This window comes from Trachypithecus francoisi, unplaced genomic scaffold, assembly GCF_009764315.1.
Source record: "Trachypithecus francoisi isolate TF-2019V2 unplaced genomic scaffold, Tfra_2.0 Lachesis_group10, whole genome shotgun sequence".
Classification (NCBI taxonomy): domain Eukaryota; kingdom Metazoa; phylum Chordata; class Mammalia; order Primates; family Cercopithecidae; genus Trachypithecus; species Trachypithecus francoisi.
The window spans coordinates 46480484-46498337 of NW_022681455.1; the positions used below are offsets into that span (position 1 = coordinate 46480484).

The 17854-nt window shown below is 40.6% G+C and overlaps 1 protein-coding gene across 3 annotated transcripts in view; it reads right to left on the reverse strand.

The window, feature by feature from the left end:
* Nucleotides 1-17854, reverse strand: part of RCAN2 (regulator of calcineurin 2) — a 259974-nt gene that overhangs the window by 95682 nt on the left and 146438 nt on the right. Inside the window, exon 1 of one of the 3 annotated variants that reach the window (XM_033217381.1) lies at nucleotides 899-1317. The exons of the other annotated variants lie outside the window; for them this stretch is intronic. Within the exon in view, the coding sequence (XP_033073272.1) occupies nucleotides 899-985 (87 nt within the window). The 5' untranslated portion in view covers nucleotides 986-1317. Of the gene's footprint in view, nucleotides 1-898; nucleotides 1318-17854 lie in introns of those variants that run through there. 3 annotated transcript variants of the gene reach the window in all.

Sequence of the window (17854 nt, forward strand, 5' to 3'; positions counted from 1 at the left end):
ATGCCATGTAATTCCCCTTTTATTCCTCCCACCACACCATGAACAACTGACCTTCTCTGTGTGTGAACTGCTTAAATAAGAAGCTTCAGCTAGTTCTTCTATTAAATATGAGAGAAAAAATAAACATTTCCATTTTACAAGCCTGTAATCTTTTCATAATATAAAGCCAAATGGAAAATAAAAGAGAATGAATATCATCAGAGGACAATTACATATGACAAGTCAACAACGGCTGCCGGCAATCAGTGAGGACCAGCATGTATACTAAGCCTTAAGATGCAAAATATTTATGCCTAAACTTTCTTTATGAACAACTGTTCAAGGAAAATGACTTGCTTTCTTTGCCTGACAAAGAAAATTTAGGCAGCTGCTCTCCAACTTTGATTTCCAGAAAGCTGGGGACTGAAACTGCCATCTGTAGAAAAGCTATTGTTTAATTTGAAGACCACATCACAGGATATTTAAGTGACATGCCAGAAAGGGTTATTGCCCCACTGTCAGGCTGGCCTGGATGCTGGGTTTATTATGTGTGCTTTCTTCATGTAATCATTGATTCAAAATCCCTCTTGACATTGAGGGCTGGAAAATTCTCCTTATTGACAAAGATACGATATGGGAATATGAAAATGTGTCTACTCAGAAAGGACTGACCAGGGATCACCTAATAAAAAAGACAAGAAGAAACATATAATGGCAGACCTTTTCACATTTAAAAATAATATGCTGGTCCCTCTTCCAACTTATTCTACTTAATGTAGCCATGCACTTACCACATGCATTTCTAGCGCAGACTGTGAGCTGAAAACTATTAACCAAAGTCTTATTTCCTCATGCTAAAAGGCTCTGCCAAGCAGCGTCAGTAACAGCAACAATGAAAAATAAGATTGCAGGTGCATACCTTAACCTCCTGATTGGTAAAGACCTCGACATCCACCACACAGGCAACCAGAGTGGAAACATCACAGTCCATGCTAGGGGCTGGCATTCCCCCTTCTGAATTTTTAATAAAGAGTTAGGCAACCTCAGAGTTGGGAGTGAAGGGAAGAGCCTCCAGATGTATATTGCTGTGGCCAGGCCCCGGTGCTGCCTTCCTCTGGGGATGGCTGGAGGCTCGGGCTCCTGGAGCCCGCTCCCACTGCACGCAGCCCTCCGCGTCTGAGGCAGCACAGCAGAGTAACGAACGGCCCGGCTCGCTCATGGCAATGACATCACCACAAAGACTGACACAAGCTGAAGCTATTTTTTTTTCTCCAAGCCTTTTATCTCTAGGCAGTGCAGTGGAGCAAATTGAACATGATTATGTGCTAAATCTGAACTCAGACTAAATCAATTCAGGCAGTGTTAGCTAGGAACTGAGTCATAGCTGTTGTTGCAGCCGAGTGCTTATGTTTGCAAAAAGCAGGAGGGTGGGGGTAATCTGACACCAGAGTTTCTTCTTTGAGGTGGGGGAGGTGTAATTCTGCAGATGAGCCTCCTGAGGTTAAGGTTTGACAATTTTCTGCCTTCGAGATGAGCAGGAAGTTGAGGCATTTTGCAAATTGCCTGGCTTCTGTTAATTGCTCTGTGCCACTCGGAGCAGCCACACATGTTCTGGGCATCCTAATGCATCCCGGGCATGGGCTGAATAGAAATCCGTTCTTGGAGTGACTAAAGAGCTGGTCGTCTGTCATTTAGGGAGCATGCTAAGAGGAGATAATTACAGGTTTGTGGAAATTCTATTTGAAGACCGTAAGTGCAGACCAGTAACGCTAAAAGCACCCTTCCAAGCTCGGGATTTCAGGCTGTCTCCAAGGTCATTCAAACCAAAAGCAGTTCATGGAAAGGAGTTACAGCAAATGTTTCACACGAGGACAGATGGCGGGTTCTAATGGGCAAACTCACTGATATGGCTCAGAACCTGTCAGATCCTCGGGGCTTGACTTCACCTGAGACTTTGAACACATCCTTTTGCTTTCTCAGGCTCTTTTCCTGATTATAAATCCCTGATGGGCAAGGCCACAGATAATTTACCTTTATATCTCGAGCGTTTCACAGACTGCCTGGCACAAGAAGATGATACTTGTTTAATAAATCAATCAATCAAACAGGAATAGCCTCCTTTCACATGAGTGACCAAAGAAAAAATCTCCAATTGTTTTTTACTTTATCATTTGTTACACAAGTCCCAATAGATCTCACTAACATGGTAGCAGCATCTATCCTTAAGAGTTCAGCTGGATCTTCAGTGGCCACTGGAACACCCTGATTTATAACAGATTGGTAGTTTTCTAACACATGACCGGACAAAAGCCTCCCAATTTTACATGCAGATGAGAAAGGTGACATTTCAGACTGAGAGTAGAAGCTTTCTCATTTGTCCTCATTGGTCTACACTTCAGTCCAATATTCCCCTTCAACAAGGCATTTTCTATGCTAAAGATAATCAGGCCACAAATATAGATATTTAGACTGATGAAACTGTGTGTGTGTGTGTGTGTGTGTGTGTGTGTGTCTTTGTGTATTTGTTCCAATGACATTTATTTTGCTGTCCAGGACACTGTGGGAAATATTAAATAATATATGCATATAATCCAACTAATATCGAGTAATGACTATGCAAAGCTCTGCATCTGATACTCTCAAGGATAAAATGATGGAAAAGCAAATGTCACTATCATCAATGGGCTTAAAATCCAGGGGAGGAGATAAGACATGCAGACTAACATTTCAAAAGGCAGGGATGGTGATGGCTGAAGAGGTATAGGAAGTGTTCAGTGGGAGCACTGGAGAAAGAGCAATGAATGCTGAATGCTGGATCCCATGTTAGGATGGCAGGTGAGCATCAAAGAGGGGAAGGAAATTTCTGCTCTGACTTTGAAACATGGGAAAGACACTGGCAGACAGAGAATAAGCGAGGGGAGCCCTTCAGCTAGGGAAAAACAGACTAGAAATGTCCAAAGGAAAGAATAAGGCATTAGGATGCAAAACTCGCTCAGGGTTAAATCTGGCTGGGGCCTGAAGTATACAAGGCAGTCAGAGCCAGATGATGCAAAACCTGGCCAATATGAAGTACCAATATGAAGTAGCTTTTGAAAAGGTAAATGGGGTACCTACCTGTACAAATGTAGCTAAAATGTAAAGTAATACAAAGGCAAATATGATTTTGAATATAATTGGCATCTGTTCAAGAGGCAAAACAAAGAAATGAATATTTTTTCATATGCCATGGCATATCTAAAATTTATTTTTTACATTTCACAGCATACTGGTAAATGCTTAACAATCAGCTCTCTGAAAAGAAACATTTCGATTTTTAGCATTCGTCAATTTCTATGGCGTAAATATGCTCATCATGGCTGATTTCAGGCAGTCAGTGTGAAGTCAAACTGAATACAAAGTTGGGAAGACATGCGTGTAATCTGCTCACACGGGCTGTTCCAGCACATCACTGTTTCATACTCATGAAAACGTTATGCCATATCAGTGACAGTTCATCCACAGAGGCAAAGTCCACGTGTGCCCAGAGCCCATGAAGAAACAACAACAAAGTAGAAGCAACACATTCTAATCATTGCTGTGTTTACATAAGGGGCTATATGAATTATTCCACACTTTATGTTTAGGAAAGAGCTATAAAAGATACACGTTGCTGTGACGTGCCCTGGCCAGAGGACATTATCCAGGAAGCAAAGCCCTACTTGAAGTTGTAAAATAGGCAGTTTTTTTTCTGATGTATCCTCAGCTTTCCCTTTCTAATTTGATTCTCCCTGCAGATTCCTTCCTGCTATCCAAGCACCCACTAACTTTATGCTTTCCTCTTTTACAATATCTTTTCAAGGACAGCTGCCAACTCATCTGTATAAGTATTAAATGACTGATAACCCATAGTATTACCCCTCCCAGAGGAATCCATATTTTAATAGGAGACAGAGTCTTAAGTTGGGTAAACAGTGTTTTTAGGGCAGAGTTCTAGGCATCAAGAGCAGATGATTTCTGGGTCAAAGGAACTTTCCAGTAACTCTGAACTAAAATTAGTGGGTTTTAAACACCCAAAGTATTGGGTTTTTAGTAGTCAATTGTCTATACAATATGGTCATTTTCCTGTTGGCTAGAGAGCCCAAGGGGCTCCCCTGTTATAATAAGTGTCCTGTTTCTCTAGAGAGACTGTTTTTTTTTTTTTTTTTTTTGAGATAGAGTCTCATTCTGTCACCAGGCTCGAGTGCAGTGGCGCGATCTCAGCTCACTGCAACCATCACCTCCTGGGTTCAAATGATTCTCCTGCCTCAGCCTCCCTAGTAGCTGGGACTACCGGCACAGGCCACCACGCTCAGCTAATTTTTGTATTTTTAGAAGAGACGGGGTTTCACCATGTTGGCTAGGATGGTCTTGATTTCTTGACCTCATAATCCGCCTGCCCTGGCCTCCCAAAATGCTGGGATTACAGGCGTGAACCACTGTGCCTGGCCGAGAATGTGTTTTTTATAGCTAGGGGCTGACTTGCAACCTTGGAAGTGCCTGGAATATAGATGTACTTTGGCCAGTGGCTACAAGGCCTTGTAAACACTAGACTCGGATTATTCTCCCACCTCATCTCATATCATTCTCATGTTTCTTCACCCTTCTTGTTCCAGCCCCATTGGCCTTATTGGTGGAAAGAAAAGAAAAGAAAAGAGAAAGAAAGGAGAGAGAGAGAAAGAGAGAGAGAGAAGGAAAGAAAGAAAGAGAGAAAGAAGGAAATAAAGAAAGAAAGAGAGAAAGAGAGAAAGAAGGAAAGAAAGAAGGAAGGAAGGAAGGAAAGAAGGAAAGAAGGAAGGAAAGAAGGAAGGAAAGAAAGAAGGAAAGAAGGAAAGAAAGAAAGAAATAAAGAGAAAGAAAGAAGAAAGAATGAAAGAAAGAAAGAGAAAGAAAGAAAGAAAGAAAAAGAAAGAAAGAAAGAAAGAAAGAAAGAAAGAAAGAGAAAGAAAGAAAGAAAGAAATTCCAAGTTCATTCCCATCTCAGGCCCTTTGTACTTGCTATTCCCTCTCTGAAAATATTCAGATCTTTTCAAGTCTTGCTCCTTCGTATCATCTAGATCTCCGCTCAGATCACATCTCTTTGGAAAAGTATTCTCCAATCAGCTAAAATTTAAAAAATGTGTGCACATGTATACACACACACAGAGTCAATCACTATCCTGGCATCTTTATTTTAGCTTTCTTCACTGCACTTTTTACTACCTGAAATTGTTCTGTTCATCTATTTCTTTATGTGTCTACTGCTTGTCCCCACAACTAGAATTTAATCTCCATAAAAGCAGAGATTTTTGCCTATTCTGTTCCCTGCTGCATTCCCAGGGGCTAGAAGGATGCCTGAGACGTAGGAGGTACTCTAATAAACATCTGAAGGATGAATGGATAAATACACAAATGAATCTAAAAAGGCAAGTAGAGAGGCTCAAACCAATAGAGGCGCCTCCTACAGCTAGGAGTTGCAGGGAGGTTTTTGCAGGGGGATGCAAGGGCATGGTGAGTTTGGCAATAACCTCTCATCTCTGAGAGCTGAGTCCTGGCACAGCTCTGTTCAGGAGTGTCCTTTCCAGCTGAAGTGGCCAGGAAACCTTGGGATTCATCCAAATCTCTGCTCTTGCAATGACTGATCACACTGAGGAAAGGATGCACTATGCACAGACCCCTTGGACAGAGGCCATTGCCCTCCCTTCAGTCCAGGCAATTCTCTAAAAGGATGGACAGCTGAGCTGATACACTCACCTCCACCTCAGCAGGAGAAGATGCACACCTTCCAGTCCCAGAGGAAGCTGTGGTAGCAGCAGCCAAACCTGTTTTGCTAATGAGCACAGAAGTTCCCATTACAGCTATGGGTTGTCAAAGGCTCTGCTCCTTCTATACACCCTTCTGGATCACCTGTTTTTTAAATGTTTATTATAGAGAATTTCAAATATATTCAGCAGAAGAGAGAATGTAATAATGAGCCTTCACGTATCCACCACCCAGGTGCAAGAATAATTAAGACGGGGCCAATCTTGCTTCCTCTCCACTAGTCACTCTCCCAGTGTGGTCCCCAGACCAACAGCATCAACATCACTTGTGAGCTTATTAGAAAGGCAGATTCTTGGGCCCCACCCAAGACTGAATCAGACACTCGGGAGGGAAGACCAGTATCTGTATTTTAATAAGCCCTCCAGGTGATTCTGATGCAAGCTCAAGCCTGAAAACCACAGCTCCATGTCTTCACCCACTTCCATACTCACTCCAGATTATTTTGAAGCAGCTGCCTGGCATCATATCATTTCATTTATAAATATTTCAGTATATATCTCTAAAAGACAAAGGATTCCTATTTTGAAATCGCAACACATATCATCACACAATCCAAAAAGCAAGAATAATTCCTTAGTATCACCAAACGTCCTGCCAGGGTTCAAATTTCTCCAGCTGTACTACGATGACCTCTCACTTCCCATCCTTTCTCCTCCTCTCCTTAATCACATCCTGGTGTCTCTTCTCTTCCTTCTTTCCTCTTTAATAGTTTGCTTATTTAAATTGGGATCCATATTACCGTGTCTCTTTTAATCTAGAGTTCTCCTCCATCTCTTTTTTTAATTCCTTGCAGTTTGTTGTTGGTAGTGATGAAGCCATGTTATTTGTCCTTTAGAATTTACATATAGTGAAATTTAGAAGTTCCACATAGTGTAAGTTAACAGATTTTTCTGTTGCCTGTAGGTTCTGTTGTTTAGATCCAGAGGCTTAAGGGATTCAGGTTTGGCAAGACTCCTTCCCAGATGGTGCTGTGTGTATGTCTATCAGTGGGTACATAGAGTCTGGCTGTCTCTCTTTTGTGGTATTAGTTCCTTCATGCTTAATGTCTAGGTGCATTCATTTACTAGGAGTTGCACAATGATGATAGTCCTCCTTCATTTATTCACGGAACACTTCCATTAAGAGGAACTACTTCTTATCTACTATTTAGTTACTTTGAGCCACAGTTTTTGTAACAAAGGCAAAAATAAACACTTGCTTCTTTTCCTTTATTAATTAAAAAATTTCTGTGAGGCATGGGGGGTCTTGCTATGTTGCCCAGGCTGGTCTCCAACTCCTGGCCTCACGTGATCCTCCTGCCTCAGCCTCCAGAGTCACTGGCATTACAGGCTTGAGACACTGCACTCAGCTTAACTAGTTTTTTTTGTTTTGTTTTGTTTTTGTTTTCATGATTTACTTCCCTATTACCCTGCAAAGACCACTGAGGGATTTTTTTTTTTTTATTTTGACTTTTAAAGTATTGGGAATTCATGAATTAAACATATGTGATGGTTAAACATATTAAACATATAAAACTACAATCCATTGTAGTTTAATTTTATTAATGCTCAAATTGCCCATCTTTGGCTAGTGGGAATCTAATCAGGTTGGGTCCTGAGTCCCTTGAAAAATCTTCAAAGGCCACTTACCTTCTGGTATGACAAGATGTTCCAGGCTCATCTTGTTCATTTCCTGCCTTAGATAAGGAGCCAGGCATTTCTCCAAGGAGCCCCAGTTCCATTTGGTAAATATTTCAACATATTTTAAGATTTCAATCTAGAAGTTTAGAGGAGCTCTTTGTATTGGGTTGGGTATTCTTTATAAGCCTTTTCAGTGGACAGAGCTAGACAATACATAAACATTTTAAAGATAACATAAGCCATAAGTTCAGATTGATCATTCCATTTCAGATCCAGGACTACAGAGATTTTGTTGAAACATATCAGTCTTACACTTGTATCCCTTTCTTTCATACCACATATCTTGGTTCTTACCAGCAACATAATCAGCTAGTTGCCTTATCCCATGCTATAGGCATGACAGCCTTGGAATCACAATATTAATGCAACCAGAAAGAGTTTAAGATTTTTTTCTCATTCTTTTTGTCTTTAGAGTATATCCCATACAGCATGTACAAATTATGTCTTACAGTCATTTAGAACAGCACATTATTTCACCAACTAGATACTAAGTTAGGTTCGTTTGTTTTTGATGCCTAATGATTGCTTTTCTCTTTAATTTGGTGCTATAATTATATAAAATATTTCCATGGCTCAAAAATCAAAACTACAAATCTACAAAGAAATCCAGTTTCTATCCCTGTGATCACAGTATTCTTTCTTTCCCTTTCATACATCCTTATTGTTTAGCTTCTCTCATTTAAAAAAAATCTGACAAGTATATGTGTATATTATTTTCCCATCCTTTATCCCATAAATGATAGCATAATTTGCACACTTTTTTCTGTCTCAGTCTTAATCACCATAAAATGTGATGCTGGAGATCACACCATAGTAATATGTAGAAATAGGCCCTTTCCTTTTCATACCTGTATAGTATTCAACTATTTGGATTTACCAAAGTTTCTGCTATTAGTCCCCATTTGGGTTGTTTACAGCCTTTTGCTATTAAATAATGCAGCAACGCATACACTTTGAATTTTCATATTTTGTTACTGCACCTTTGGGACAGATTTTAGAGTGGAAACATTGGGTTAAAAGGCAAATATCTATATACCTTCACTAGCTGTTGCCAAATTTTCCTCCACAGGAATTGTACTATTTTTCTTCCCCACCAGCAATTTATGAGAAAGTTTGTTTCTCCACTGTGTGTGTTTCAGAATGCATTCGACATTTACCCATCTGGTGGGTAAGATGTGGTTATCTCAGTGAAGCTTTGATTTGCATTTCTCTTTCTATAGGCGCACATGTTTCTACAAGTGAACTCAGCCAGCATTACCCGAATCAATGCCTTCTTACCTTCTCTCCAGCTAATTCAGATTCTGTTTCTGACACTAGCAATCAAAATATCCTAAATACACAGTAGAGATCTCAATGAGTTTTCTACTTTACATTACTCTTATTATGAGCAAGGTGTTAAGGTTTGTTCCTATGGTTAGGAGTCGCCTGTGTTTCTTCCATTATGATACTTCACTTGAGTCTGTCCATCACATGCAAAAACACATTCTCATCTCAGGGCCTTTGTGTTTGGCCATCCCTCTGTCTAGAACACTATTCCCTTCATTGTGGCAGGGTTCACCCTTCCACAGCATTCATGTCTCTGCAATGTGCCTCCTCAAAAGGCCTGTCCTGATCAGCCTATCTAAGTAGCATTCCTTTCACTATCTCCTTAGCCTGCATTATTTTTCTTCCAAGCACTTACCACTAATGGATACTGTATATTTATTTGCATAGTTATCTCCTTCCATGGAAAGCCAGCTTCGTGAGAAGCGGCTTGCCCACAGCTATATCTCCAAGTGCCCCCAAACAACAAGGCCTGCTATGCAGTGAGAGCTCAGTGAGTGTGTTGGATGAATGAATACATGAATGAATGAACGGAATTATTTTGCTTGGAAAGTCAGTGGAGAACAGACATTGTCACACAGACAAGAAATAAATCTATAACCTAGGTCCCTATAAAGGAAAGTGAACCTAAGAAGGGAGGCTGAGGCAAATGAAGATGACTCAGGTTGCTGGACAATGGGGATGGTGAGGTGTGGGCAGGAGAGGTCCATGAGAATTCAGAGGGACACTGAAAAAGGAGGAAGAGGGGCACAAAGTGCAATCCCCATTTTCCCCATTGTGCAGAAGGTCCATGCTAAGTGGCAGCTGCAATGCCCTCAGGCTGACTCAGAGACAGTGCTCATTCCACCACTGCCCAGTTAGCACCTTACTGCTGCTGAGGCCCCACAGATACCGTACAGCTAATCCCTGAGTGGCACTCCTAAGAAGTCACTGTCTTTTCTTCTTTGCCGTACCTTCCTCCCCAGGTCCAAGAGTCTTATCCCTGCCTTAATTCATTATTTAGGAAGACATATTTTCCCCTTTCCATCCTCAATATCAGAACCAGGCACATTCATTCTGGGCAGTACCATGTTTAAGAAGCTGACACACTTGAAAAATTACAGGGATGAAAACAAAGAGGGTGTTTGCTCAGCATCCCTGTCTTCTGGGCATTGCATTCTCTGGAAACTTCTCCTTCTCCTCCCATATTGGATGTATCTGAAGGAGGCCCTTACCAGGCCCGCCAGACTTCTCATGAGGATTTTCCAAATCCAAACTAGGTGGAGAGCACCAGCCCCCTGTGGTGTCAGAAAGCTTGGGATCACTGCTGCTGTGTTTTTCACTTGTGCCTTTGAATTAAGACAAATTCATCAGAAACAGAAAGAAAAAATGGAGAAAGGAAATCAAATTCTGGAAGCATCAGAATCCTCATTTTCAGTCACTTTGGAGGCCCAGTGATGCCCTGTCCTGCCATGGGTCTCATTATTCAACTCTTCCTTTGGTTATTTTAATATGCTAACATTATACCAGTCAATGCCTCTCTTTTTTCTCAATCTAATTCAAGTATTGTTTCTGTCACTAACAACTAAAAGAGTCCTGTCCAATACACACAAACACAGACAAACCTAGATTAAATAACCAAGGACAATAAAGTGGGAGTCAATCATGGAGAACTAGATATTCAGGTCTTCAAATGACTCCACGGAAAGGATGCTCCTCTTTCTCCCAAACAGTCTTGAGTTGAGGCGGCAGGCATCATCCTAAACCTCCCTCTTGAGGTCCAAGCAGGAGTCCCAGCATGGATTTCTACAAAAACAACCTTGTCAGGGATCTTTTTATCTCCACTCCCTTTATCTTATTAATCTCCCTTTCAGGATATAGTGCTATCTAACTCGTTTTTGGGTCACCTGCTTAGAAAATCTGCATTTTGGTGTGAAACCTACCTCTGTTTAGAATGTCATATTTATTAATTTATGGTATCTCAGTTGAAATTTGGAACTTATCATCCTATCATACTATCATTTCCTTAGGGCTAACTTTGTGAAGGAACTCTGTAAATATTCATAGGCATTAATGTATTTAAACTTCACCATAGTCCTCATTTAGAGATGACATAATTTGCCCAAGGATAACTAGCTGGACAGTGGGTGAGCTAGATTATATCTAAATGGCTTGCCTTCAAAGTGTGAACTCTTAACTTCTCAACATTTCTGCTATACAAACTTCAACATTCTGGAGGAGGGAAGATGAACACATCTGCATTTTGGAAAGAATTACAGTGGTGATATGAAGACTGGGTTGGAAAGCAGCAAAAGTAGGAGGGAAAGAAATAGGCATCTCGAAGTAACTTTAGAAGAACAGAAATCAACTTGGCTGAATTTCTTGGTTGAAATCTATAAGTAGCAATGAGCACTGCTGGAGACATTGTAGAAATGTAAGAGAACTCAGTGACTAGACTGGATGGGGTGGTTTTTAGAGACAGAGAGGCGGGTGCTAAAAGGTCAAGGTTTCATAGTCTTACCTCCAAGGGGAAGATGGTGCCAGGGACAATGGCAAGTTCCTTAAAGAGATGAAAGATCTCATCCACTGAAAAAAAATCAAGAAAGGCTTCAAGGAAAGAGAAGGGCATGTGATGTGGATGCTGGACAGAGCTAAGGTGAATTGAAGCCTTGTGGGCAAGGATAGGCGTGTGTTTAAAGACCAGTGAACAGCCCATTTAATCGGAATGGAAAGCCTGAGCAGGGCATGGTGCATTATAAGAAGATAGGAAAGGAGGGTCATGGCCACATATCTGAGGACTTTGAGTGTCAGGATTAAGAGTGGGTATATTTCATCCAGTAAGATATGTGGATCTATCAAAAGTTCATGAAAAGAATGGTGAAAGAGGTTAAACTGAAGTGGGGAAGGATTGTAAATGTTGGTGATTCCAAAACTCTTGCCAGGGGCAACGGGGGTTGGATTATGGAGATGCAATAGTAATATAAGAAAGGGAATGGATATGAGAAATGCCATGGAGATAAAGGGTTTAGAGTTTAACAATTAATTGGCTGTCATGGTAATGATCTGGGGATGGGGAATAAAGTGAGGAGAGAAACAGATTGGAGGTACCAAAAAAAAAAAAAAAAAAAAAAAGCGCAGGGAGAAGTGTTCAAAGGAGATTCTAAGGTTCTCAACCTGGGTAGATCATGGTAACTGTAACTGAAATAGCTTAGTTATACAGGTGACAAGAGTACATTTGTGACATACATCCATGACAATGAGATACACATACACATTTGCTCATTTCAATCTTTAGCTAATATCATTAATCTCTATGTTAACAGAAAAGAAAAAAAGAAAAAGAACAAGGGGAAGCATAAAAAATGAGATTACTTCTTACAATGGTAAGAGACACTTGTTTTTATTGGCACTAATTAAGGAAGAGTATTATTGCAGTGCTGTTACAATTCTGAGTAGTCAAAACTCTAGAAGCAGATTCCTTTTCACTGCTTTTCTTCTCATGCTAAAACCTACAGCACGAGAAAAGCAACACAGAAATCTGTGAACTGTGGTCCTTCTATGCAGCTATTTTTACTCTTTCAAAAATACCTAGACTTTAGTTTGAGGTGTAAACATGTGAAAGTATTTGATGAGCCTTACTCTTTATTTGAATTTAAAGGATTTTAAAGTGCAAAAATACTTCTAGAAAAGCAAATGCACCATATTTGGATCTGAACATCTAATCTTCTCACCAAACCTGATCCTCTTTCTGTATTTCCTGTTTAATTGTGACACCACCTTCCCCCTACTCACCTTGCATCGTAACTTTAGTCATCTTTGATTTCTTCCATTGGCAGTCCATAGCTTGACTGGGGTTCAGGGCTGGTTAAGCCAGAGGCTCAGTGAAGTTATCACAAGATCCTGTCTCTCTAGCTCTGTCTTCTGAAGGTCAGTGTTATTCTAAAGCTGATTCCCAGGACAAATGCCAGTAGTTCCCTCTGCCTTTATTTTATTCCACAACAGGGACACTTGGGTCACCTGTTCACTTCTGAACATGACTGTGGCTGGGCCAGGGAATGTGCTGATTTAACATTCTGGTGAAAAAGCCAACTTAGACTCACCCCTAGAATGAGGAGTGCTCTCAGTTTTCCCTGAAGTGCGGGTTACATGGGAATGGAAGGATATGCAAGTAAAAAATCTAAGTTAGGAGTCGAGGGATGCTGGGCAGGCACCCACCAGTGTCACCACTGTTTCAATTCCTATACCTGACAGAGCACTTGGATGCAAATGATAGGAGATATCTTTGGCTAAGTAGCAGAAAAATAATATAGAGGGGATTAGCAGGTCGCTCCTACAGAGTTAACAAGAATCCTGAGAAACAGCTTCAGAAACTAGGTAGAAACCAAGAAGGTCTAAGATGCAGAAGACCAGAGCCAAAATGATACTGAAACCAGTGTAGCTAGGATACCACCACTGGAACCCTCCAAATGCTGTCCTCATCACTGCTCCTCTGCTGCTGTAAGTGATCACTAACTGTCCCTGTGACTTTGTGTCATATCCTCTAGAGTCAAAGTTCAGGTGCGGTGTCTCATCGGTCAAGCCTGAGCCATGTACCCCAACCCCAACTGCCAGAAAGCCTGGCTAAATAATTTTAATTTTCATGGCCTCTTTGTGGCATGTAATAACCCCACCATAGGCAATGGGGAGTGAATTTCCCCAGTATAGAAAGTGCATTAGAATGCTGGGCAACTCAAAAATAACAAAGGTCTGTTATTAGCCTCATATTCACTCTGCTTCCCTGCCGATCCCACCTTCTTATTCAGTACCACCAGATTTGGCTTTGTGTGAACTAGTTCTGTGAATCATACCACTCCCCTGGTTCAAATACCTTCACTGCTTTTCCATTGCTGTTAGGCCAGGCACAGTGACTCAGGCCTATAATGCCAGCACTTTGGGAGGCCAAGGCGGGTGGATCATTCGAGGCCAGGAGTTCGAGGCCATTTCCAGCCAACATGGTGAAGCCCGATCTCTACTAAAAATACAAAAATATAGCCGGGGTATGGTGGTGCATGCCTGTAATACCAGCTACTCAGGAAGCTGAGGCAGGAGAATTGCTTGAACCCAGGAGGTGGAGGTTGCCAAGCTCGTGCCACTGGACTCCAGCCTGGGCGACAAAGCGAGACTCTGTCTCAAAAAAAAGAAAGAAAAAAAAAAAAAGGATTAAAGAGGGTTTCTTCACATGATGATATCAACCCATTATCAGTTCACCCATCCATCCATCCACCACCCACCCATCCAATGACTACTTATTGAATATACTATGTTCGCAGTATCAACCTAGGCATGGGCCATAGAAAGATGACAAGTCACTATTCCTTTAAAGAGGTCTTGGTAGAAAGAAATGAAAAAATATAATATGATATGATGTGGTATTATGTAATATACTATAAATTATATCATCATAAATGATATGAATACAAAATGCAGTAGGAACACAGGAGAAGTATTTAAGTTTGGTGCGGGAAGGAGAGTTAGAGAAGATTTCTGTAAGGAAACCACATTTTGCTGAATTTTGAGAGGCAAGTGGTTTTTTAGTTTTCTAAATGGGCAGACAAGCACAGAGTGACTTTTATATGTAAGCTGGGCCATAGAATGAGGTGTCAAAGTGTGAGAAACTGTGAGTAGCCCGATATTGTTGGGTTGCCCAATGTGGAATTAGGGATCAGGGGTGGAAAGCTATGGGGAAGCAGCTAAAGTATTAGACAGTGGCTTGACCTGAAGAACTTTGTGAGTTATGGGTAGGATTTTAAATTTTCTTCCTAATGGAAGAGAGAACCAGTAAAAGCTATGACAGCAGCCTCTTGACCATCTCTGCATTCAATTTCACCCCTTTTAAATCCATTCTGCAAATAATCTGTGGCCTGAGGGATCTTTGTACTAAGTAAATATCATATTACTGTCTGTGAAAGTAGAATGCAAAGTTGGAACTAGGGTCTGCATATATACAAAGAAAGAAAATGTTAGAATCCAATAGGAAAATAGGTTTCTGAGACTACACTGGGAATTCATTAGGTTACCATAGTGGAAAGCCATTCTCCTCCACTAAAATAGTGTATATTACTTTCACATACATAATGTACATGAATCCATTATAGTTGCTGCCCCACTGGATGGTATAAATAATTTATTTATCCTTGTATCCTCAGCACTTAGCACATTGCCTGCCATAAAGCAACTAATCAAGATAATGTCTGATAAATGAATGAAATAATGCATGAGTGAATGATAAGATAAGCTAATCCCATCTTTGCTTCCTTTCATAGACAGATTATTTCTGAGATATTCTAGCCTAGTTGCACCTCCACGTGCTACTTCTACTACCAAGACAGTCTTTTGTGCTTGCCATGAAATCTCCTATGCCACTATCCAACTCCTTAATTCTTCAAGCTTTGAGAATTTTAGAGATTTATGCTGGAATTTAGAGACTTAGCCATGAAGTCTTAGATATATGTATGCATATAAAGAGAGATGACTGAAAATCCACCAAAGGTTTGTGCTTCCCCTGTATAGTACAGAGTTGTTTCTGAAAAGTTGTTTCCCAATCAGGGCCCAGCTCTGGTGTGATCCTGTGATTGAGTTCTGGCCAATGGAGTGGGAGCAGAAAACAATTCCTATTACTTTCAGCCCTAAGAAGTTCCTTTAGAATCTTCATTTCTCTTCTTCAAGCTGACCTTGCAAGCCAAGTGTTGAAGATGGCAGAGCCTCTACCATCCTAGATCTTTGAATGACTCCATGGAGCACACTCCTATTTCCTTCAACCCCCTCTTCTATCACATTGTGATGGGGTATTACACGAGTGGGAAATAAGTCTCTCTTCTGGTAAGTCCTTGAAATTGTAGGGTGTATCTGGTAAAACAGAAATCATTTCCTTAACTAATATAGCAGATGTATGTACATGTTGTGTTGAAGCATGTTGCTTAAAAGCAAAATCTAATTTTATACAGAATCAAAAGCCAAATGGGGATGGAAACAGAAGCAAGAGGATTTAATCCTTGAATGAATCCTTGAAGGAAAATCTTTCTTTTAAAGTTTAATTTGAATGTCTTAAATTAGCAAATTAGCATGTAGCATATCATTATTTGATGGATAGCATGTGTCAAGAAAGAGACCAAGGGAGAAAACCGAGCTTAAGAAATGAGTATGAAAGCAAAACTGGTCAAATGAATGAGATCAGAAAAAATTTTCTAGTAAAGTTACTAGTTTTAAAAAACCTTAATTAGTAATAGACACTTATTATTGATAAACTTTCAAATAAATAAATAAGAAATAATTGGAAATACATTATGATTATATGTCTGAATCTTGTCAAGCTGTAGGCTGCTAATGCCCTGTACTTTAAAAAGATTCTACCTGCATAAAATGGCAGGTAGGGCCATCAAATGACTTGCTCTGTATTTCTAACCACTGGAAGGTCATCCTTAAAAGCAGGGGTGTCAAATCTTTCGGCCTCCTTGGACCACATTTGAAGAAGAAGAATTGTCTTGGGCCACACATAAAATACACTAACACTAATGATAGCTGATGAACTAAAAAAAAAAAGAAAAGAAAAAATTTCATAATGTTTTAAGAAAGTTTATGAATTTGTGTTGGGCAAAATTGAAAGTCATCCTGGGCCATAGGTTGGACGAACTTGCTTAAAAGAAAGGCACCGGCTGGGACGGTGGCTCACGCCTGTAATCCCAGCACTTGGGAAGCCGAGGTGGGTGGATCACGAGGTCACGAGTTTGAGAACAGCCTGGCCAACATGGTGAAACCCCATCTCTACTAAAAATATAAAAATTAGCCAGGCATGGTGGCAGGCGCCTGTAATCCCAGCTACTCAGGAGGCTGAGGCAGGAGAATCGCTTGAACCTGGGAGGTGGAGGTTGCAGTGAGCCGAGATCACGCCACTGCACTCCAGCCTGGGTGACAGAGCAAGACTCTGTCTCAAAAAAAAAAAAAAAAAAAAAAAAAATAAGAAAAGTAAATGTCAGTCCTATATCTTATTTACTCTTCCTTTTCAGGTAAGCATTGTGGTAAATCAAAAAGCTAGAACAGAGGAAGGTAAGGAAGGAAATGTAAGAAGCCACATGGAAATGCATAAAAAGGCTGTTTCTGTTATAAAATGGCAGCTTGCTTATACACACTCACAACTGCTTAGATTGGGATTTGGGTTGGGGTGCCTGTTAGTTATGGTGGACATCTTTGGAAATTCTGGAGCTTTGAGATATCACATTCTTTCTTTGACTGAGATATGTCTTTTGAGTGTAGTGTTAGAGTGTCAAGAGTAGAGAAACAAGAACCTGGCTATGAAAGACTGGCTCTAGGCTCAAGGAAAAGGGACAAAGACTTTTAGGTTACTTTCTAAGTGAACCAGCCCTGGAATAGGAATACGTAAGGAGAAAGAGTATCAGGGCAAATGCTCTATTAAAGAACAGATGTTGTGCATTTGGCTGGAGTTTTCTTTATGCTGTGTCTCTGGGACATCTGGTATAGAAGGTGAGGTGGAGAAAGACATAGAATGCCAGCAGTGGAATCATAAATCATCTTATCAAGAAGGAAGTTTTAGCCAGGACTGGTGGCTCAAGCCTGTAGTCCCAGCTACTCAGGAGGTTGAGGTGAAAGGATCACTTGAGCCCAGTAGTCCAAGGCTGCAGTGAGCTATGATTGCGCCGCTATAATCCAGACTGGGTGATAGGGTGAGATCCTGTCTCTTAAAAAAAGAAAAAAAAAAAAAAAAGAACAAGCCACAAAATCACGAACTATGTATAGAACATAGATTTTCTTTCAAACCCACAGATCTGATGAAAGGAAAACCTAAATGAACCAAATTCCATAAAGTGGTAAGCCCTTCCCATGGGAGCAAAAGTACATGTTTGCTTTCATCCTTGGTGTAGTTGTGGGAGAAAGAATTTGCCATAGAGAAGCATAAGGAGAAACCAGATGAACTCATAGAAAACTTTTATGGTTTCATGTGGGCTAGGATAATGCATCAGAATCCTAAAGAGTCACAGCCAAAGAGTAAGTCTGTAAAACTAATACTTTATCTAGACTAGATT